The 24,710-nt window shown below is 45.5% G+C and overlaps 1 protein-coding gene across 3 annotated transcripts in view; it reads right to left on the bottom strand.

Moving 5' to 3' along the window:
- The window catches only part of AKIP1 (A-kinase interacting protein 1), a 202,340-nt gene extending 186,883 nt beyond the window's left edge, over positions 1-15,457 (bottom strand). For 2 of the 3 annotated variants that reach the window (XM_078683754.1, XM_078683753.1), the window contains exon 1: positions 15,123-15,446. In XM_078683754.1, coding sequence (XP_078539880.1) covers positions 15,123-15,215 — 93 coding nt within the window. In that variant the 5' untranslated portion in view covers positions 15,216-15,446. Of the gene's footprint in view, positions 1-15,122 lie in introns of all 3 variants that reach the window. The other variant, XM_078683757.1, reaches the window with a different exon arrangement.
- Positions 15,458-24,710: the final 9,253 nt, after the last annotated feature.

A 24,710-nucleotide genomic window follows, 5' to 3' on the forward strand; every position in this document is an offset into this window, starting at 1 on the left:
CTAAAAAACGGGACAGTTCCTCAATGGTTTTGGAGGAGGCAGCTGTTGGGACTGGCCTGGAGTAAATGTTTATTACAAGTAATTTGTACAATCCTGGCCATTCGAGTAGAACTGCCAGTATGTCCTCCAATTGCACAGTATATCGAGAAGCTGAGCAACCTAGGTCAGAAGTTACCCAGGTTGCCAGCCCTCCTGATGGTCGGCCTCTTCCTCCCCAGCTAGCTGGTATTGAAAATGTTTGGAAACCCCTATGCGTGATCTCCTGCCTGGCCCAGGTCTCTTGGAAGAGACAGATATTTTGTGTGTTTATTAATTCCACCCATGAATCTGAGTCTATTTTGTTGGCCAAGCCTGCCAGGTTCCATGAAAGCATTTTAATTGTTTGAGGGACGTGATGCCCAGTCAGCATCGTAGTTTGATTGAGCAATTCCCTGTCACTAGCTACACATGCGGTTGGTGTGGGTAGTTTCCCCCGTTCGTGAATAACACTTACTTCTCCCCACCCTTCCTCCACTTTCACAATGCCCTCGCCAATGATCGTGTCATCTAACTTTATCTCAACATTTGGATCAGGTTCATTGCAATCCCCATGGTGGTTCGTGTTGTTTCCTCCCCCACCAGTGTTCATATGAACAAGGGTTTGTCAACATCCCCAACCTGGGTCTTGCCATCCAACTGTGGAGTTATTAGTCGGGCCAAAAAGATAATTTTGGCACTGTGACGGTGGAGCAGGTGGGGAAATCCTTGACCATGGTTGATTAGGAGGACAGTTTTGCTTATTAAGTAACCCCGTCATAATGCTAATGGGACGTGGATAAAAGAAGGTAAGATCAACTATGTTGATCCCTCCATTGTTTGTGTCCCAGCCCAGTCTTGTTATCCATCCTGCCACCCTTGAGTCTTGAAAGTTGACCACAATACAGTCCCCCCTCAGGGTTTTAGGAGTGCAGCCTATCCATTCTATTCTCCTTACCCCCAATATTAGTACAACATCTATACAAAATAAAACCTTTCCTTCCCCCAAAAGACCTTCAACAGGCCACCCAGGCCCCTGTGCTCTCCATAATTGACTATGGAAGCGCAGCCTTGACCGGGACAGCAAAATCTCACCTAGGTCCCCTGAAAACTACCTTCAATGCTGCAGCAAGAATGGTCACAGGAACTAAGAATTTCGACCACATCTCTCCCGCACTCAAGGAACTTAAGTGGCTCCCAATTGAACAACAAGCCAGCTTCCGAACAGCCTGCCTCACGAACAAAGCCCTTCACACAGGCAAACCAGAATAGTGCCATGAAACCTTGGTGTACGTGCGCTTTATAAATTCTTTATAACATTAACATTAACATTAACCTGGCCGCCAAACTCAAAAGGGCCGGCCAGTCCAGGAATCTCAAAAGTTCCAACACGCTACTACTCATCCCACTGAAATCTCGGAAACACAAAACCGCAACTAAACACTTTGCGGGAAATGCACCTAAAATCTGGAACTCCATCCCCCCCCCACATCAGAACGACCACCTCTTTCCCGAAATTCAAGATCCTACTCAAAGCCGTCTTCCTAGAGCGCTCTCGAACGTAATGAGAAGAATACAAGATACTCCGGAAAGAGTTCGACACCGCACCATAACCTCGATATGGTCCAAAGCAGTCATCTTAGAACTATAATCGCCGGGATCTCCCGCCGTACCTCGTCTTGTTTGATAGACACCCCACTCGCTATCAGCAAATTAACTCCTCTCTATGAAACCCCTCTGCCTCGACCCTCTTGTTCGACCACAAGATCTGTATTGTAATTATGTCTATAATGCTCTTAAGTTTGTAAGTTATGGATTCTGTCTCTGCCGATAAGGTTCATAATTGTACTTGCTGTGAAGCGCTCTGATACCCTCGGGTCCAGCTAGCGCTATACAAAACTTCTAAATAAATAAATAAATAAATACTTGGTTGTTACATGGTACGGGTACTATTTTTTAGTTTCCTGGTGGGCTTTACTTTGTTCCTGCAACCCTCCCGTTGTCCGTATTCTCCATCCTCCCGCCCCCTTCATGTTGTCTGCGTTCCCTTGGTTCCCGCCCCCTCTCGTTGTCCATCCTCCACCCTCGCTCCCGTTGTCTTGCCTTGTTTACCTCCCTGCCCTCCCTCCCGTTGTCCGTGCCTTCTCCCTCCCCATCCCCCTAACGCTCGCCTGCTGTCTGTGCCTTCTCTCTCTCCCCCACCGTCCTCGCTGCCCACCCATTATGCCTTGCCTTTGCAATGCAATAGGTCTCGCATTTACACAAGTTTGAACTATTCGCATTGTAAATGACAATGCCTTTTCTTTATGTTTTGGTTTTTAAAACATAAATAAAACGCATTGCCATTTACAATGCCAATAGCTTAAACTTGCGTAAATGCGAGACCTATTGCATTGCAAATGCTTGTTTAACATACATAGCACCTTAACACATCACTTTCATAATACCTCACAAAATATTAATATATTTACTGTACAACATGTTACACAATGTTAATGGATATGGATCCCAATACAGTGTATACACTGGATTCGGACTTCAGAAGTGAGACTTCTCTACTAGGCAAAACATACACAGATTAAATTGAGGACCTTGGTGAAGGAGAATTGAAGGTACTGGGGATCACAGAATAATGTGTAATTGACATGGTGAGGGAACCCTCCTTTAAGCTAGCTAATGTTGATGCAACAAATTAGCGCAAAACATCCATAACATATATGGCAAACATTGGTCCTACCAACCTCTGCTCACAGGCATAACGCACAACAAACTGGATTTATGCAGCTGTATATGTGTACTCCACAATATTTGCGGATTGTAGGAGCATCCAGTGTACCACTAGGAGAACTTGCTTTGTGGACTGAGACTCGTATAGAAGGCCATATTTGTCTGTATGTGTAGATTTATGTTCTTCTTTTTATTACTAAGGAATGTAGACTTTTTTTTTTTTTTTAAACGGTGGCTCTGGCTTCAAACATTTACGGCCATTTGCGATCACAAAATTATTGCAAACATTGCAAAGCTCCTGGAAAAAAACAGGGCAAGCGAGCACAGAGCCAACACAGTAACTCTAACAATGGAATACTTCAAGCAGTGTGCGCAAAGAAGTATCATTCAGCATGTTTTCGCTGACAGCAAACACAGCCCTGTAAAAAGGAGAAAATAAATTATTCAACCATAATTGAGTTACTTTATCTTCAGTTTGCAAATCTTTACCGCTGACAACCCTACTGGCTGCAACAAGGAATAAAACTGTTGCAAGGGAAGGCTGTGCAGAAGTACCTGGTAAATGAAAGGGGAAGTGGCTTGGAGTCTGGGAAAGTAAATGGCAAGGTCCAGGCAAATAGGCCTGCCTCCTATATTAGGGTTAGGTGGTGCCAGTCCCTTAAAATTAGCATGTCATGACCTGGGTGCAATCACTATCTGTGCATGTGACTTTAGGAACACCCTTACCTGATCTCAGACCTTTCTATGGTACACATTGCTTTCACCGATTCTTTCAACTTAACATCTCTCATTATCAGCAGTAGGCTCCCCCAGCACCCATTTTATGTCATTAAAACATGAGCTGTAGAAGATGTTAATGTGCTGTTCTGTCTTCACTGTTGGCAGCCTCAGGGACAGGATGTCTGCTCTGATTACTTAGTTCACAATTCGAAGCCAGCAGCACTCGCATTGAAATCTGGCACAGGGGTTTAGTCTTAGACGCTTCTTATATCCTTCTATTTTTCCACAAGGTTTGGCAGACCGATGAACACATAACATTTCCCAGCCGTCTGTGCTCACTAAACCAGCCTGCCCGCCCCGGTCCGACTCGGTAGCCAATACCGTAGTGCGGAGGGCGGGGCAGGCAAGAGCCAGACGCCCACAGGAAGTCGAGCGGTTAGCGCTCTAGCTGCTCAATTCTGAGGGCTATTTAGCCCCTCGTCGGTACGAGCGCGCAGCGGGGCGCCCTGGACGGCGCCTAAGACAAGCCAAACACCTGCCCGTCTGCGCCCGTCCGCGACAGGACGGGGCACAGGGGCCATGGGGGCTGCATCAACCGATTTACCAAGGCATCCTCCAAGAGGGCTTACATACACACCTCAGGTACTGCTGCAACTTAAATCTGCGCCGCTACTGGGCTGCAGAAGGGATGTTTTCCCTGAGGTAGAAGGGCCTTTTTCCTGCTTCCACTGCCACAATCAGTTTTATACTCAAACGAGAGACAATATCAATACTAAATATCATAAACTATATCAACCGCCTAGCAATGCTGCTAATGATTCTAACCATACTCCTTCGGGGAGGAAAAACATCCTCTGTAATATTAGGTCACTCTCTAAACACACTGCCGAAGTTTGGGACCTAATTTCCTCAAAACAACCCGACCTGTGCTATCTCACAGAAACATGGTTAAAACCACATTCTACCCCTGCTATAACCCTAGGAATCCCAGATGACTACAAAATAGTCAGACTGGACCGCCCCATAAAAACAGGTGGTGGGATAGCTATTGTGCATAAACAAGATATTAACATCTCAAATCTAGATGAGCTGAGTACCCCAGAAATTGAATTACTAGTTTTCAAAATTATATTGTCCCCCAAAGAAAGTCAAAAAGGTGCCCTAGTATACCGTCCTCCCGGGCCCTGCACAAACTTTTCCAATATGTTGATTGAGTTACTTGCCCCTCATATAAATAATGAGAGCAACTTCATACTAGTAGGGGATTTTAATGTACACAGCGAAAGGCTGGATTGTAGTGAAGCGCAAACTCTATTAACAGATCTATCCTTATTAGGACTCACAAAATGTAACTCTGGGCCCACCCATCAGGCAGGACACACCCTAGACCTGATTTTATCTAATTTCTTGTCAGTTTCATGCCTACCTGCAATTCAGGCTAACTGGACTGATCATTTTATTATTGAATTCTACACTCCTTATTTTAACCCTACCCCCGCAGGCACGATCTCCCTACCTAGTGTACGCAGACAATGGCACAAAGTTACTGCTAACTCCTTCAAAGGAAAGTTCAAACCCCTCCCCATCCTCCCCACTGAAAATGTTGAAGTCGCACTTGAAAAATTTGAAAGTGCAACTAGGGATGCGATAGACAAAATTGCCCCTATGAAGCTATTCAAACCCCGACCTGCAAAGAAACAGGAAATCTGGTTCTCGGACCATCTAAGGACGCTAAAACTAACCGCCAGGAAGTTGGAGAAGAAGTGGAGAACCTCTCATCTGGCAGAGGACAAGAATAAATATTGGGATTCACTATCCATCTACCATAAAGCCATCCGTGTAGCACGAAAAACCCATATTGCTTCACAAATCACAGCTGCAGGGAACTCACCCAGGGTCCTATATCAAATTCTTCAAACATTTGTTAAACCAACAGCATGTGAATCATCTGAGTTAGCATCACAACAGCTGTGTAATGAAATATCTAATTTTTTTACCGACAAAATAGACAAAATCTATGAGAAAATAATTAGCGCTAACAAGACTACCACTACAGATATAGCTCTTCCCCAAATAGATGCTGAACTGAAGCAGGATACTCATTCACTTGATATCTTCCCTCCTATTTCTTCCGGAAACATCCTCTCCTTGATATCGCAGATCAAAAGTGGTAGCCCAGATGATACTATCCCGGCTAGAATAATACCCGCCCTAGCTGAACAGCTCTGCCCCATGATTGAAGAACTGGTAAATCTCTCTCTTAGCACAGGCAATGTCCCTAGAGAATGGAAACGAGCCATTGTTAGACCAATTAGGAAAAACACTGCGACCCCATGGACCGAATTAGCAAATCTTAGGCCCATTTCCCTATTACCTTTTCTAGGGAAACTGACTGAGAAGCATGTCAACCACCATCTGTCCAGCTATATCGAACTTGCTGGGGGTCTGGACTACTCTCAGTCAGGTTTCAGACCTAAACATAGCACTGAGTCCACCCTTCTGTCAGTCACTGATGACTTGCACATGTACCAGGACAAGGGCTTCTCAGTGATCTTGGTTCTTTTAGACCTGTCAGCAGCGTTCGACACAGTGTCACATTCCATCCTGACTGAGCGGTTGTCGAACGCTGGTATCAAGAACAAAGCCCTTGCCTGGTTAAGGAGTTTCTTATCCGATCGCACCCAGAGTGTCACCATGGGTGCATATCGTTCAGCGGAGGTGGAGATATCAAAAGGGGTGCCACAGGGCTCCTGTCTAAGCCCGACCCTTTTTAACATTTATGTGGCACCCCTGGCTAGAGTGATGCGCACGTATGGTTTCATCCCAGTATCTTATGCTGATGATACACAGCTCCTCCTCCCCTTCAAAACCCTCTCCGCTGAAGTAAGAAACTCCTTCTCATCAGGTATGAAGGCAGTGGCACACTGGATGTCCTCCAACTGCCTTCAGTGCAACGTCAGCAAGACTGAAGTCATGCTGTTTGGAGAAGCCAGGATGCTATGGGCCCCGGATTGGTGGCCACAGGACCTGGGAGCAGCCCCCGAACCCAAACAGATAGTGAAAAACCTAGGAGTCCGTTTGGATCAAGAACTATCACTAAAACAACACATTAACTACATCTCGGGTTCTTGTTTCCACACCATCAGCCTGTTGCGTAAGGTCTTCCCTCTGCTGCCGGATTCTTTTAGGAGAACGCTAGTTCAGGCACTTGTTCTAAGTCGGATCGACTACTGTAATGGCCTGCTGCTCTCTGCCAATGAAGGCGTGTTGGCTAAGCTCCAGGTCATTCAGAACACGGCGGCCCGCCTAGTTCTTAATGCTCCGCCAAGAACTCCATCTAAACCCCTCCTTGAGCAACTGCACTGGCTCTCAATCCGGCAAAGAACGAAATTTAAAATATGTTGCCTGATCCACAAATGTCTACATGGACAAGTGCCCGCATATCTTGAAAACAAATTTATTCCCTACATTCCAACCCGACCACTAAGGTCAAGCAATAATCTGCTCCTAGTGGTGCCCCGTGCCAGGAAAGCGAGGCATGGGAATAAAGCGTTATCAATTGCAGGACCCACATTATGGAACAGACTCCCTCTGTCCCTGAGACAGTGTACTGAACATTTAAAATTCAGAAGGCAATTGAAAACCGTTCAGTTTAAAAATGAGATCTAACTTCTGCTCTAATTACACCTCCTGTTTAACCGGCACCAAAAGCGCAGAGATACTCCATCTGGAGTCGATTCAAGCGCTATAAAAACCAGCAAATAAATAAATAAATAAATAAACAGAGAGGTCCCTACTGTCTCCACAGTGTTACAGCTAAACCTTTTGAATGTTTTGAAGTTAAATCAGGCTCAACTTAAAATGCTGAATTAAAAGAGCGAAAAACATGGATGAATGCTACTTGAATTGCTGGGAAATTTAGTTGAAGTTTTTGTGCTTAAGCCACGATTCAGGGCTCCGTTCTGGTTTATTATAAAATGTGCACTTTGTTACAAATTATTGGAGAAAAGATTATTAATAGAAATAGATTCCTTTATTGGGCCTCTGTGGCCCAAAAGGGACCAGCAGGGCGTTAGTAGGGCGTTAGTGTCAAAGAGAAAAAATATGTACTGAACCTAGTTGGGTTGTATAGATCCCATTGCCAGATATTATTTTTTTAATAACACAAAGTAATTAAATTTATGAAAATAGGAAGCCTGACAAATGGAGGCACGCGTCCCTGAGATCAGCAAGGTACAAAGAACATCAACCAATATTTGAGGAAACCACTTGTGAGTCTATGGGGATATTTGACAGTTTTGATGTGAGCTCAGAAAATGCCCAAACAGGAGATTAGTCAGAGGTAAACCAGTTTCACTGAGTGCAATATTGGCCAGACGTGGGCAGCTAGTCTGAATGATAAGGCAGTACAACGAGGAAATGTGTTAGCTTTTTGTGTCACGATAATTCACACAACTATGCAATACGAAATAAAGAATTTACAATGTTCACAACAAGTTTAAGTAGCAGATGAAAATGTGAATAATACAACTATTATGGAGCAAAGCAAATCAAAACAATGGGGGAGGTAACAGTCATTCTAGGGGAAAAGGTCTTTTAATCTTGTTGGCTGCCAGTTTTTAAAATATAAATAGGCACTGTTCGAAAGCCACGATAAATCAATACATGTGAGTTAAGAATTCTGTAAACCCTTACTTTTGATATAAGTGAATAGATGGACGCACTCAATAGAAACCAATGTGTCCTGTTAAAAATGACCACTTCATCTCAATTCATTAGGTCTGGACACACCCCAGATTGGTAACCACCCAGTCCCAGTGCTCCTTTGTGCCAACTATGCTGTTCTTATAGCACGTTCTGCAAAAGGGCTTAAAAACTATTGGATTCATTTGCAAGTACTTGGATCTGGAAACAACTTTATAAAAAAATGAACATGATGGTGTGTGTGGTCCGAGATCCATTAAGGCAAAGTCTTTCTTTGTCGATTCAGTCCTAATAGATAAGGTAAAAACCTTCCAGTATTTGGTAGTACCATTGGACTCATGCCTTAATTGGCACCTCCTCATACCCGTTAGAACACAACAATTTGACAGATGTGTTGTGGGGAGAGGAGTTGGCCTAACGGCTAGGGCGGTCGACCTCGAATCTGGGGAACTGGGTTTGAGTCTCGGCAATGATGCTGAACATCCTGTGATTCTGGGCAAATCACTTAACCCCGTGCCTAACAAAAATTAATGTGTCCTCATGTATAGCAACTGGTGCTATGTAAAGCGCTCTGATACCCGATTCGGGTCACGTTCGCGCTATATAAAACTCTGTAAAGAAAGAAAAGAAAAGTTGTAGCCAATTTTAGATTTACTGCACAATTGGGCTCTAAGCCACTAAAAGAGATTCTTGAGATCTACAAGAGCAAATGTATTTTGTATGCAAGTATATGGGACTGAACTCGAGGCATTTGCTAACCATAAGAAGATACAAAGGCTGCAGAACGCTTTTTCGCAGAGACTGTCATCAGTTCCTTCTAGCTACTCTGGTCTGATTTGTCACTTTAAATTGGAAGCTGTGTACTGTACTGATTTTATTAGATTTTGTCCATTGGTCCTCTGATTTTTGATTTGGGGAAAACCAGAGACATTCTTTAACCATCATGTTAACACAGGTTGTCTTTTCCTTGGGAATGGTCTTTGAATTCCACCGATTAAGTATGTAAGAGATGGATTATATGAAAAAAAAATGCAAACCTGATATTTTCTCTTCCCCAATTCCTGAAATGTAAAGTCAGGCAGACTAATTGAAACAATTATTTTGGGGGAAATGTCCAGTGACTGGATTTTGGCTGAATCCTTTAAATTCTCTGTGAGAGACCATATGCTTATTTCATCTGTTAATAACATTGAATCGTATCTTTTGTTCATTCCTAATTTGTACCATAGATTTCTTTTAATGAGGGTTAGGCTCAAATTATTTGATTTCTTTTTTACCTTCCCTAAAAAGATTCTGTGGTCCAACTTACATCCTTGCTCCTGTGCTAATCTCTCTTTGCAATCATCTGTTCATTTGGTGTTTTTTTGCCATTTCTTTACTGAACCTAAGAGGTGTTTTTTGGTTCCAGTTTTATGCCAGCAAAACAGAAGGTCCTATAAGATGACATATGTCTGTTTACATCAATTAACTTCGGTTCATGTATATTTGATTATTATTTATTTGTCATTATTTGCTGTATGAAAATTAGGAATGCTGTTATTTAGTACATGGTATTTTTATTCATCCTCACTCATTAGCACTCTTATGATTGTCTTTTATAACTTAAATGAGGTCTGTTGTTCTGTGGTGTTCTTGCAATCAGTGCTTGAGAGACTATGTTAATGATAAAAAATAAATGTTTTTCTCTATTAATTGATTTTAATCTTCTTTACAGATAGTTATTTTTTTAAATTCAAGTTGAGATTCCTTATTATATAATGTTCATGTGCTCAATTCTCAAGAGGCTGTTGTGATGACACTAATGAAATGTTTCTCTGTATTGATCTTTTCCGAATAAAGTTGTTTTGATTGATTGGTTGATTGATCATTAGAGGCTCTGGATAGTGACTAGATTACCACAACCCAACAGTGTTCACAGATGCTGGCGGGGCTTGAGTGGCGACAGGGACCATGATGCACACTGATTCTCGTTGTGATTTGGCAGGCATTCCAAGTCACTTCTTTGACATATTGTCAGGACAATTCCTAGTAATATAGTTATCTCAACTATTTGAAACAAGTTCTTTGTAGGCTCCCCTCCCCTGTAACCAAGTCCACAATAATCCTACCTATCACAATGGATAACTCATTTTGTTCGCATGATTTCTGGCTCCATCGGGTTTATGGTCTTTTTCAACATCTAGCACCCTATGACCAGGAAACAAATTTCTCAGCAAAATCCAACTGTATAAGAAACCAAATCTTACAACACAGCTTGTTTCATAGCATTTTAGATTCCAACATTTTCAAGTAATGGGGAATCGTCCAAAGAGCAAGAGCTGCTTATAGTTGGAACATTACAGTTTGTGGTACACCCATTCTCCTATTTAACAATCTCCTTTTTCCAAAAATGTGATGTAACTAAAGTTGTGTGAGATTCACTTTCACTGTGGGTAAGTTTTATTGAAGACTTCTATAAACAAATTTAAATAGTGGATTTTATCCTTTGAAAATAATTCTCTAACATGTATGAATTTTCACCCGACTCCACTTACAACCAAATGATGGTATGCTACTTGAATATCAACTCCTAAGTATTGTGCTACAAATATATTGTGGGGAAAATATTGACTACTCAAATATTCAGAGATAAGTATGTAAAGGTAAGTACAGATTTACTATACTTTATGTACCTTGGTGAAATATATATCTTCAAGCTACTTAAATATGGAGGTATGGGTTATGTTAGCTGGTATTACTTATTTACACAATATTTTGGGTATGATATTTTAGCACAATCCTTTAATAAAATCTAACATCCAACTCACTTTAGCCCTCTAAAATTCCAAATACTTTCCTAAACTTCCTGTGAAACTAATACATAGGTATCCTACAGATTTCAAGAAAGAGAGTGGATGAAAAAGTCTTAGCTGTGAAAATAACTCTGATCAAAATGTCTATTCACAGGTTCATGGGTGTAGCAGTTAGTCCATTACAGTTATTCCCCACTTACCGCAGTTTGTCTTTGAAAGCAATTAAATTGTCTTACTGATGTATCTCAATCCATAACTATTAGCATAAACTTGCGATGGTTAACCTCTGTTCAGGAGATGTAATAATTTCTATAATTCATTGCTGACTGGAAAATAAAGAATCATGTAGTTCCCATATTTCAAAAATAGACCAAGTATTTCAAAAGTCTGGCAAAGCTGCCTCTTCAGTGATAGGCATCACCACCTTGAAAAGTTATCAGTTTAGTGTTCCGTTAAAATTTTGACATGTATTAAAATTCTACTATAGGCTGAGACAAAAGTATGCAGTTTGAACTTCTAGATTACACTGAGATATTTTTGGTCCTATTTCCATGGCTTATCCCGTTTTTTGCCCAGTGAACCCGACTGGCAAAGATACGCCGTGGAGATACGGGCTGGGAGATTGTTCTGAGAAACAGGCTGAAAATTGGCTTTCCAGTTTAAAGGCATGCACGGTCGCTTCATTGATTCCTTGTTTCGTTCTCTGATTGGAAAATTGCTGGATTTTTTCTTATTAGGCCCCTGAGGAAGGAACCATTGTCCTAAAATGCATAGGGGGACATAAAAACAGTATGGAATCCATGAATGAAGAATCATCGCATTTAATTACATTATGTTATGTGTTGATGAAATTTGATGTTACAAGTACAAGCAGCATTTGCTTGAACATTAATTGAACTATGGATGATGTTTGATTCAAATCAATGAAAATTTGTGTTTGAAGAAATTTTTGTAAGTTATTTTTGTATTGTGTTTGAGAAATTGAATGTTAAATACTTACCGCAGTGCACGCAGGCATTCAGGTACATTATTACTTTATATCAAGCTCTTACCACTAAACATTTCAAAGGGGTACTTCGTGGTACGCGGCCATCACGGCATTCCAGGTATGATTGTACTCGGGCATCCTGCTTTCATGGCCATACTCTCCCTATAAAGCCTCAATTTATTTTATAGGAGTTACCCACTCCGTGTAGTGAGCACATTACCTGCGAAAGTAAAGTGTGATCCAAGAGAGATTGTAGACATACTTCTCTTTCCTGCTTGAAGTTTGCCAGAGAGGCCAGTCTGTAAACTGTGAAGAAAAGTGACAATTTCACTGTATAGACATTATGTTATCAATATTTTGCTATGTGATTTAATCAAAAGGAGACTAGCTCATATTTATTTAAGATTACAAAAACAAGAAGACTCTGGTATGTTTCATCACGGAGTGGGAACACCTGGTGAGTGTGTAACTCTCGCAACCTTGTCTACCTTATTACATGTACGTGTGGACTCCGGTACATTGGAATGACCACACGCAAAATAAAGACACGGATAACAGAACACCGGAGTACCATAAGATGTAAAAAGAACATCAGCAGAATGACCAACCATTTTATCACTCAAGGTCACACGCCCAATGACCTAACTTGGACGGTCATAGAACAAGTCCCTGAAGGCACCGTGGACAATGACAAAAGACTGCTACAGGCAGAACAACGATGGATCTACCGCCTTTCCACAGCCACCCAGGGATTGAACGATGCCATTCCTTGGAATTCACTGACCCACCAGTGAGTGACCCCCATGCCGTCATACGATACAACTATGGTTCGCTCTCTGGTTACCTGTCATTGCCCCAGAGAAATGTACAGATTGTCCCTTACTCCCACCAGTGAGTGACCCCCATGCCGCCATACGAAATAACAGTGGTTCGCTCTCTGGTAACATACCAGGATTATACACTGCTGTTGCCCCAGAGAATAGTACAGACTGTCCCCAATGACGCTCCCCGCCTCCCCCCCCCTTTTTAATCATCCTCACAGTAGTATCATCGACACCCTGAGTGTCCCATGATCATTTGGGACTCGGAGGTCTCCTTGTCCGACCATAGCGCATGCGCGGCGGTGACACTACAACCCCGCACATGCGCAGACCACACCCGGCGTACTGCGCATGCGCGCATACCGCGCACTAGTTCCCCGCTTGGGAAACGCCTACAGCAATGCAGGCACTCTAGCGCGTCTGAACGCTATTGCGCTCGCGCTCACCAGGCGCCCATACCCTCGTCAGGCACTATGACTCGGACACCAGAGTCTTTTTACTATTGCCTCCCAAACCTGCAGGTGCCTTTGGTTATCCAATTAACCGGACTATTTAAGACCCGGGAAACGGCCACTCCTCACCGGTATGCGAAGGAGGCACTACAGGTCCAGAGCAGGCTCTGCCCAGAAAGGCTGTGAGTATGAGATACAACCACCACGACTCCTGGTAAGCGCTCTTTTTTCTCCCTTACAGGTCTCCCTAATCAGTATGGTAAACGTTTGTCCCCTTAGGGTCAAGCCCTTGCCACCTCCCAACCTTGAGGTCAGACTGAGCAAAAACTAGCGTAAGAGTGCCCTCATGCGCCGCTCTACACCAATGCACTATGTTTTTCCGGTCTTTTAATCACTTCACCCTCGAGTTACAAGTGCGATTCTCACCGTGATGGTACCACCAATATCATCACACTCTAGTCGCCTATAGCCCACATGAATCCGCTATAGGGCCGGCTATCAGATGTGCACGACTCTGTACATCCGAATGACTCTATATTTTCTCCTTGTATGTTTTGTCTTTTGTCCCTATATGTTATATGTACAGGTGGTCTTGAGAAGGGAATCCCCCCTCTCACACATAGATACACTTTAGGGCGTGTAGACACATAGTCTAAAACCACACTCCCACTAGTTTATTTACACACACCCCTTTTTATTTAGGTCCTGAAGAAAGCCAGCTTAGTCATAAGGCACTGGCTGAAACATGTTGACCCATTGGATGTGAGAGGTCGTAACTCGCCACTTACATCCCCTAGCCTTATTTTAACCGCTGACGGAGGCCCAGGTATTAAAGTCTAATTTTACCATCGGGTACTGGGACCCCCGCCTAGCCGTTTTAACATCACTTTCTTAACTATCTTCACTGCACACTCAGCAAAATACCAGCTCCGCTGTAATCAGGCGTTGAAGCACACCCGGAGCACGCTAGATGCTACTGGGTGGGCCCGATGATGAAGCATGCCACCAACTAGGTTGGTGGGTGAGGGCTTTATGAACACACTCACCAGGTGTTCCCACTCCGTGATGAAACATACCAGAGTCTTCTTGTTTTTGTAATCTTAAATAAATATGAGCTAGTCTCCTTTTGATTAAATCACATATTACCCCGGGGATAAGGACTAGCTATCTGGTCCTCTCTCTCTCTCTTGATTCCGCATCAATATTTTGCTGTCATGGCTTAAAAGAACAAGCATTGGCAAAACCAAATGGTCTCTGCAATGCCTGAGCTATTGGCATTGTCAATGTTAATGTCTTTTAGGCCATGTTCTATAGCAGCACATCTGCTGTTCAGCATGGCTGAAAGTCACGAAAAAAAGCACTATGACATGGCCATGTCATAGCGTTTTTCTGTAAGTCAGCAGGGGAGGGACAATGAACTCGGGGGCAAAGACACAGCGCACAAGTTACATTACACAAGCACATTCATTTGTGGTTGGCACATTGAGATTAAGAGATTTGGCCAGAATCATAGGATGTTGATCCGATGCCGAGACTCAAACTTGCTTACCCAGCTTGAAGGTTATCTATCCCCAATGGCTGCCGCGAGTAGGGAGTGACTGGGACGAGCTCCGGTCAAAGGTTCACTTTTAGTGATTATCTCTGACCGGAGCGACCCCACCGAAGCCCCCTCGCTGGAAGGCTCGATTATCTCCGGTTGGCAACACAGAACCGGCCTGCCTCCGTGTACCGACCGCCCAGAACGGAGAAGACCCAATGATGATCCCTGGCTGCCGACGAGCCAACACAGAACCGAAGGCTTAAGGTACACGCGCTGGAGCGCTGCCCTACCCGCTCCCGATCTGCTGCTCCGCTTCCCTTCCGCAACAGCCTCCCCCCCCCCCCCCGGTACTCAATTACTCACCGGGGCTGAGGGGTAGTCCACAAAATCGTCTGCGGCTCGGAAGGGCGAACACTGCGAAGAGCTCAGAGAAAAGCGCGAAAAGCCCCGTAGCATGTACGGCTAGTGGTGAAAGCTGGATACCTCAACGGACCAACGCGGGCTCCCGGCATATATCTCATGAGGCTGCTCTCCCCTCTCCGGTCGATGCCTGCCTCCAAGATGGCGGCTCGACGCTAGTCAAAAGTTACATGGAGACTATGCTCATGCTGCTCATCCTCTGGGCCCCAGCAGCGCCTGCCTGACGCCGCAACCACTCGACTCCTGCCGTAACTAACAAAAACTTTACCCGGCCCCCAGGAAAGCTCCTACTCGTCCCTCGCCTCGGGATGCCTGGACCTAATATGGCCACCACATCAGACATCCCACCACTCTCTAAGAGATTCCGATCGTGAATCTCACCACTTGGGCCCCCGCTGACACGACCCAAGGACTTCTCCTGCCTGACGCCAGGATTAGAAGGCGCATTAACCGCTCTGCAGGCACCTACCCGCCCGTCAAGCACGCTCCAGCTCATTTCCCCTTTGCCTAAGGCTGCCTGGCTTCAAGATGGCCACCACTTTGGGCATTACTGCAAATTAAAGGAGCTTCAGACCAAGTCCCCTACCGGCCCCCAAGATGGCGACTCGACATTAAAACAAAAGACATTTGGAGTCTTTGGGCATGATGTTCATCTTCTGGGCCCCAGCTGCGTCTTCCTGACGTCTCGACCACTTGACTAACTATCGGATCCGCAGGCACCTTCACCAGGCCCCTCGAGAAAGCTCCCACTCGTCCCTCACCTACTGAAGGGATGCCTTAACTCAAGATGGCTGCCACTCCGGACATCCTAACACTCTGAAAAGATTCCGATCGTGAATCTCACCATTTTAGCCCCCGCTGACACGTCCATAGTACTACGCACGCCCGACGCCACGAACAGAGGGTACGTTAACCGCTTTCCAGGTACAATAACCGCTCCCCACGCAAGCTCCAGTTCTTTTATCCACTGCTAAGAGCTGCCTAGCACCAATAGGGCCTACACTTCGGACATCACTACAGATCAAAGGAGCTTCGGAACAAGAAACACTCCTCTGGACCCCTGCTACGCCGCCCTTTGCCTCTGCCACAACCTAATTATCACGCCTTAAGCAAGGAGCTCAACGCAAAAGCGTAATCTCCAATCATCAAGAGCACCTTACTCGGCCCCCCACGCCAGCCTGCCCCGTTTCTCCCCCCCGAGGGCTGACAGCCCACATTATGGCTGCCATCCTGACCCTACCACTAGTCTGTTCGCTTCTTCCACAACCTAACAATCTCGCCTCAACGTAAGGAGCCTTTTCTCTAGTGCGGACTCCTCTGACCTTAAAGGTGCATTGGTGGCCTTAGGCCAAGCTCCTCGCTCAGGATCTTGCAGTTAAATCCTCCAACCTCTAACTACCCTGGACACTCCAGTAGATCAACAAACCATTCCCCCTAATTGCTCCAGGATGCCTCCGGCCTTGAGTTCAGTCATGCAGTCCTGCCCGTTACAGAAACTCCTTTCCCCTCTTGGTCAGAACACCTACACCATAACTTTCCCACAAAAACTCTCCTTCAAAGCAAAAAACCGCTTTAAACAGAATCTAATTAGGCAACATCCCGAAACACTTATTGTGGACACCTACCACTGCTCATCGAGAGGGCAAAGAAAATGGACTTCATTATTCACACCTTAAGACCTGACTTATGGGTTACCATCTTTAACTCACTCCTCCCTGTCTCAAAAACCACCCTCACAGAACACAACCGGAAACTAACTATCTCCCCCCTTAACCAACAATCTCTCTCCGGAGTCATCACCATCACCATTTTCCTGAATGGCACCATTCTTCTTCAGGGGAAAGACGAAAACCTAGAGTTCTTCGACTCCCTCTTCCCCACTCTAAAGACAGCTACTGCTCACTACACTCACCAACCACGCACCTCCCCCCCCAGTGGCTCCTGTCAAATCCCTAAGCCGCAAAGCAGGCTTCCATCACCTCTTCGTGCACCACCCCCCATGCCTACTCAGGTCACCAGTCATTCGCCTCCCCCAGCCCGGCCCTCAATGCCCCTCACCCCCCGGCCGCCTCCACTTACACCCTACCTCACAGAACTCTGCCCCCCCTCCTTCCCTTCCATCTCCCAATCCCCCGGACGCCTCCCCATCCTCCCTACCTCCCAGAACACTAGCTTACACCATTCCATTCAGTGAAGATAACCACCTCTTCCAAAGGGGCCGCAACCCTCCTCCCTCTCGTTTCCTCGACCACCCGATCTCGAAACCTGAACCTGATCCTCCCACCCCTGTTATCCCCCTGATCATTATCTCACCCCAAACCCTTTCCCCCTCTCTAGCCCTCGCCCATCGGAACCCCAATCCTGGTTCAGTCCCTCCCTCCCAAACTATCCCTCCAAACAGCAACTCGCCTCATTACCCCTCTCCCTCCCTAGTCCTCTCCAAACCGGAACCGGTCCCTCCTACCTCTTCTCTCCCCCCACTAAGGCCATGCCCCTTCGCCCCTCTCACCTAAGGCCCAGCTCCCCCCTCCCTACCCCCGCCCAGCTCCCATGATGACACATCGCGTGGACCTTCTAGAAGCCCAGATCGCCACGCTGATCCTCGGACTGAAAGAAACCCTTTCCTCCCTAGAGAAACTCCAGCTACCCCCCCATCTCGTCTCACCTCCCCACCTCCAGCAACCTCCCATTAGGAATGACTCCTCCCCCCGATCAGGTCCCTGTCCCCCCCAGGCTCTCGGCCTCCTCTCACTGAACCCCGGACTGAATCACGAGTTGATTGTCCCAGTAGAACTTCTCCCTCTCTCGCCCCACAGGAAGGGAGCTCCCTCGTCGCATCCTACAAAACCCCTCCCAACCATCCAGCCCAAGCTCTACCCCCGCACCCCTCACCCCTTTCTTCGATCCAAGTCATAACTGGTATGAGAAGAGACCCCCCTCACCGAAAAACCGCCAGATCCCCAGCCCATCTCGCATCCTTACCCAGAGCGAATTCGGTCAACCGGAACCCAGATGCAGACCCCCCATCAACTGCAGATCAGCCGTCAAACATGCAACTGAATTAGCCGAAACTATCATCTCCCATCACCTAGATGTAGCCTTCATCACTGAAACTTGGCTGAACACCTTAACCCCTCCCATCTTGGACACGCTGGTGCCTCCCGGCTTCTCACTTATCCACAGAGACAGGCCCATACGCAAAGGAGGCGGAACAGCAATTATCCACAAAAGTGACGTCTCCATTACTGAATCCCCCTCCCTCCTTTACAACTCCTTTGAATGCCTTTCGGTCAACATCAATTCGCCCCACCACAGCCCAATCCAATGCCTTCTCCTGTAACACTCTCCAGGCAACGCTATTGAATTTAGCTTACAGCTTTCGGATCTGATCACTCAAACCGCTCTCAACAGTGACTTCAGAATAATTCTGGGCGACCTCAACCTAAGATGGAATGAAACCAATAACCCGCTCATCCAATCTCTCACCTCCCTTCTACAAGACCACGATATGATCCAACACTGCTCAGAAGAAACACACCATAGAGGTGCGATCTTGGATGCAATCATTGCGGACAAAAAGACAATTTCAATTGACTACATCATCCCAGTGGACTGGTCTGACCACCACACCATCCTCTTTCATATCAACCATTCGGCTCTTTCCCTCTCACCCACCCAAACCTCCCCCAAGTGGGTCAGAAACATATTGAAAGTCCCCCCTGACAAGCTACAAGATGCTCTTAGCTCACTCCTCCCGAGCTCGACGGAGCTCCCCTCTACCACGGAACTCACCTCGCTCTATCATTCCAACCTGGAGCGCGTCCTGGATCAGCTGGCACCTAGAAAACTAAAAAAAAACAGAAGCATTCCCTCCAGGTCTTGATTCTCCACTGACATCAATGATGAGCGCAGACTCCTAAGAGCCATGGAAAGATCCTGGAGGAACAACCCCACTGCCCTCAACCGGGACCAACTCAAAGCAGCTCGCAAAACCTACCATAATCATATCAAGAACAAAAAGTCATCCTTCTTCTGCTCTGCTCTAGACAAGGCTAAAAACCGCCCCAAAGAACTCTTCAATATCATCAGGAACCAAACCTCCATGCCTATGACAGACAGCTTAACAGCGTCCAAATCCCAGTGCGACGACTTTGCTAACTTCTTCAATGAAAAAATTGCCTCAATTGACCGATTTTTCAGCGATCTTTCCGCCCTCACAGAGTTGCTCCCCACTGCTTCTACCCACTCAAGACCAACAACCGCCGCCATTCGCTGGTCTTCCTTCCAACCCATCCAAACTGAAGCGATAAGTGATCTCATTGCCAGCGCTAATCCCTCGTCACACTCCCTTGATCAGCTACCCTCGAGACTGACCAAAGACCTGAAATTTACTCTAGCCCCTATCTGGACCAAGATCATCAACAGCTCTTTGAGCGATGGCTCCATTCCTGACTGCCTTAAATTAGGTCAAGTCACGCCACTCCTAAAAAAAAACGGCCTCAACCCTATGGTCTTGAACAACTTCAGACCAGTTTCGAACCTTCCGCTCTTATCGAAAATTTTGGAAAAATGTGTGCTGTCTCAGCTAACCCATCACCTAGAGATCTTGAATCTTCTTGACCCACACCAATCTGGGTTCAGAAAGGGCTGCAGCACAGAAACCGCAATCCTCAATGTGATGGATGACCTACACATGTCTCTCGACTCCAACCAATGTAGCCTCCTCATCCTCTTAGACCTCTCGGCAGCGTTTGACACAGTGGATCATAACCTACTACTCAATGTCCTCCAGAAGAGAGCGGGTTTGGAAAAAACAGTTCTCAAATGGTTCGCCTCCTTTCTCAACAACCGCGCACAAATTATCAAAATTAAAAGCTTCAAATCGGACCCCCTCCCCATTACTAGAGGAGTCCCACAGGGGTCAGTACTCTCTCCACAACTTTTCAACATCTACATGGAGCCCCTCACTACAATTCTAAGGAACTCCAACATCCCCTTTCACCTCTATGCGGACGACACACAACTCTACCTGGAAACCACTTCGATCGCAGACATACACAGACTAAATGGCACACTCACAGAGGTCCAACATTGGCTCTCATCCAACCACCTCAAACTTAATGAAGAAAAGACAGAAGTGCTCCTCATCTCAAACAAAAGTGAAAATCCCCATATACTTGAATGGCTCAAAGCCTTAAACGCCCTCAATGTTCCTCTTGTTCCTACAACCTTCGCCAAATCACTGGGGATCACTCTGGACCCAAAACTGGACATGAAAGAACACATCTCTAAAACTACCAAAAGTGCTCTCCTTAACTTGAAACTTCTCTACAAACTAAAACCCTTCCTCCCCTTGAAAGACCTGAAACAGGCCACTCAGGCACTGGTACTCTCCAGGATTGACTATGGCATTGCTACTCTGACTGGAACAGCCAAATCTCATCTAGGTCCTTTGACTGCTACCCTTAACGCAGCAGCTAGAATGGTCACGGGAACTAAGAAATATGAGCACATCACACCGGCTCTCAAGGATCTGAAATGGCTTTCTATTAGCCTACGAGCCAACTTCCGCACAGCTTGCCTCACACACAAAGCCCTGCATACAGGAAAGCCGGAATATCTGGCCAATAAACTCAATAGAGCCGGTCAGTCTAGGAACCTCAGAAGCTCCAACACGCTACTACTCATTCCTCTGAAATCACAGAAACTTAAACATCCAACAGGTCCTTTGCGGGTAATTCTCCAAAGATATGGAACTCCATCCCCCCCCCCACATCAGGATGACCGCCTTCTTCCTGAAATTTAAGATACTACTCAAAGCCTTCTTTCTTGAGCGGGCTGGATCGTAACGAGAATCCCTCGTATGACTTTGATAGTTCACTATCTCTATGGTCCTAGGGAGAAACAGATGACTTTCCCTTGATCCCCACCATGTTTGCCCTCATTCTGATATTGTATAGACTTTTACTTGCTACCATACTTACCCATGTTCTCCCTACCCTGCTTCGACCTACCTGTCTTGTTGATGCTTATTTGTATTCGATGTGAAGCGCTCTGATACCTTCGGGTCTAGCTAGCGCTATACAAAACTTAAATAAAATAAGTCAGTTACCCCACATTCTCTCTGTATTAATGCTTTTGGTCTTGAGACAGGAAAGAAGAAACAGGGATGGGTGCGGGTGAGAGGGGGAAAGAAGCAACCAGGATTGTGGCAGATGGGAGGGGGGAGAAGCAACAAGGATGGGGCAGGTGGGAGAGAGAAAGAAGCAACATGGCAGGTGGGAGGGGACGGAAGGAGTAAAAACACGAGCAATAATGCTTAAACGCAAATAAAAAAAGTAGCTCCTAAAACTGGAGCAGTGGATGGGCACAATTACTTGGTCCATGCACTAGGGGAGGGCCAAACACGAGGAGAGACATGACGCATGCATGCCACGCACAAAATGGAACGAAGGATACGCGAGCGCTGTTGAAGCGATGTTGGTAAGCTACTAAGCGGTCTGTAGCCCACTGATTGTAAACAACATGTCTTGAAAAGACTGAGAATGCGATGTCGAGCCGAGGCCTAAAAAGGGAGCTGCTGTCAGTTGTGAGGTCTATAAGGCACACTTTGTGGTTTGGGTGGAGATAAATGTACAAACCATTGCACTTTTACTTATACTTTGTTTGGTAAATAAAGTTTTTTCCAGGGCTTTGGGGCCCGCCTCTGATAGTTCATCTGCCTCACACCGCCCTGCGCATGGCTCACAGCACCCCCACAGACATCAATCAATCAGGGTATTGTAAGCATGTTACTCACCCGGGAGGGTCTCAAGGCGCTGGGAAGGGGGGTAGCTGATCTCCTTAGCTGAAGAGCCAGGTCTTGAGGGCTTTTCTGAAGGTGTTCAGGGAGGAGGCGCGCCAGATGACTGCCGGTAGATCATTCCATGTTTTGGCTGCAATGTGGGAGAAGGAACTTCCGCCTGCTCTGGCCAGCACGAGGTTGGTGGATCGGAGTTTCTTTTGGGTACGTGGAAGTTGATTCTGTCTTTGTGGTATTTTCTCAGGGATTCTCTGGGGCTGGCATCTGGAGTGTTGGAGGACGGGGTGGTGGCGAAGGTCTGGTGGCAGTGGAGGCAGGAGAACTGTCCGTGGGTCATTTTCGGTGTGGCCTGTTGGCAGTTCTTGAGTCTTCCGTGGTTGAGTGCGAGGAGGGTGGTAGTGTCGTACCGGCGAATGGTAGGAGCGGACGGGCACAGATAGGCTTGCCTTTGGCGCGCCAGCGGCGAGACCGCCATTAAGTAGGGGAGGGGGAAGGCATGCAACTGGGAGGCGGAGAGGGGAGAGGTTTGGCGGGAACGCAGGCACAGCGGGGAAACAGAAATTAAAAACAGAACTTACAGAATTGCCAACAGAACGGACAAGGAAATGAAAATATCAGGGGGAAAACAGCGTTAAAAAAATATGACCACAGTGAGGGCACAATGCAGGGGAAACAAAGTCAAACAATACCAGCACAATCAAGGGGCAGCACAGCAACGGGTACCAGCATGGTGCGGTCTCGAACCCTGCCTGGGGGGGACCAGTGGCAGAATACGGCAGAGCTGCTGGGGAAGAGCAGATCTCTGATCGAGACATGACCTAAAAGACGTCCAGCCAGACTAGTTGGAAGTATTTTGTGTGTGTTTTTATGTTATTTCTGAAGAGCTGTCAGTACATGTTCGTCGTGAGTTGACTCATGGGTAGCACTCCCATCATGAGTAGTACTATCTTCTGATATGCCTATACCATATCTCACAAATCGTATATATTATATTAGAAATAAATATTATTGGTGCTACTTCTGTGTGCTTTGCACTGCCAAACATTTCCTTTCAATTAGGTCTTTTGCAACACGTTTCATTTTTTCATTTAACAAAATGATTCAATTCCCGACTAGCCCCACTATCCCCAGGACTGATTCCAAGTCCAGAATTAAAAGGCAGACTTTAAATTCTCTGCCCTCTCAGTGTCACCTCAGCTATTTGCAAACTGAAGAAAGCCCATCTATGGCTCCTCCATACGCTGCATGCTAGGGGGTTGTGACGGCGAAGCATACATTTACGCTCGTGGTCCGAAATGAACATGTTGAGATTTGTTTATAGGAAATGGTTGCTTAAGTGGACGGTTCCCCCTTTTCTTTGCAGCTCTTGACTGAAGTGTGCAAAAGCACAGCATGCTTATTATAACGTAGATATGCAATACAAATATTTCATGAAATGATGAGAACAGCAAACTTCATAATAGATGTAGTCGAGAAAATCCAGATTGTAGACAACACACAAGGTATATCAATATTATGGTTCCATTTGAGAAGACAGAGTCACTCTCCAGAGGGCAGTGGGCCTTGTCTGCCCTGGACTGGGGGAATCTGGAAGGATGCCAGATATTTAAGTCTTTCATGTTCTTTTCTTTTGGTTCCACCAATGCACTCTTTATGTTTTTCTTTTTTCTGTTAGTCATTTATCATTAGCTGAATTCAGTTGGCCTTTAGAGGGTGGGAACGGTTTAAAACATTCGATAATATTGTTTTAGGAACAACGGATGACATGCTTTTAGAATTCACATTTAAGCAGTACTTTGTGCACACTTATTTTTCTATGTGTTTCGTTGTAATTAAATGTGTTATTCTCTATTTATTTCTGGTTATTTCACAAACCATGTGAGTTATGCTTATCACACTCAGATATGTCTTTACTATTGAACGATTGACTAGTGTGAAAATAGTAATGCCCAATCATATTAAAAACAAGCCCCAGGAGCATTATTACCCAGAACGCATCAAAGACACTGCGTTTGGACTGTACCATCAATCATCATGGCCAATTCTTTATACTGTGATGGAAAATTCAGTCTGGCGTGGTCATCATTTAATGGGCATAACAGAAAGCGACTCATAGCCCTGGATTGACCCCATATTGCCCCTGGTAGTTCCTTTACAATCCCTCCCAAACACCACTCAGCAGTACCTTCTTCTTACCCTCACAAATATAAAAAAAAAATCTACCTGGTGTCCTGCCACCTTATACAAGCCCAAATTAAAAAAAAACGGATCTCATTACACACACATCTTTTCTTTCGGGAACCCCTTCCCACCGGGGTCCTAAAAATAAAAAAATAATGATATATATATAGTCACAAAATAATTAAATATTTCCTTGAGAATCACAAGGGAGAAAGAAAAGCTTCTTTACTATCTACTCTTATTGTGATTCAGAGCGACACTGAGGTTTGCAAAGTAATTTTACTACATTGCAAATTGATTTTCACCTTCACAAAGCCTGCTACTTTGCACACCAAAGGTGTATCAGAGTGAAAATCTTTGGTACATTGAGAACAAATGATCTAACGAGTCTTTTACTGAACTCACAAATATGCCACACACAACAGTCCTGGGATCATGCAATTACTTCACACTCCACCATCTTTCAAAGTATATGTGATCAGGTTTGGACAACCATGCTGACAGACATCAAATATATGCTCGTTGTAGGAGGCTGGCTTAGTATATGG

Source organism: Lissotriton helveticus, chromosome 3_1 (genome assembly GCF_964261635.1).
Source record: "Lissotriton helveticus chromosome 3_1, aLisHel1.1, whole genome shotgun sequence".
Classification (NCBI taxonomy): Eukaryota; Metazoa; Chordata; class Amphibia; order Caudata; family Salamandridae; genus Lissotriton; species Lissotriton helveticus.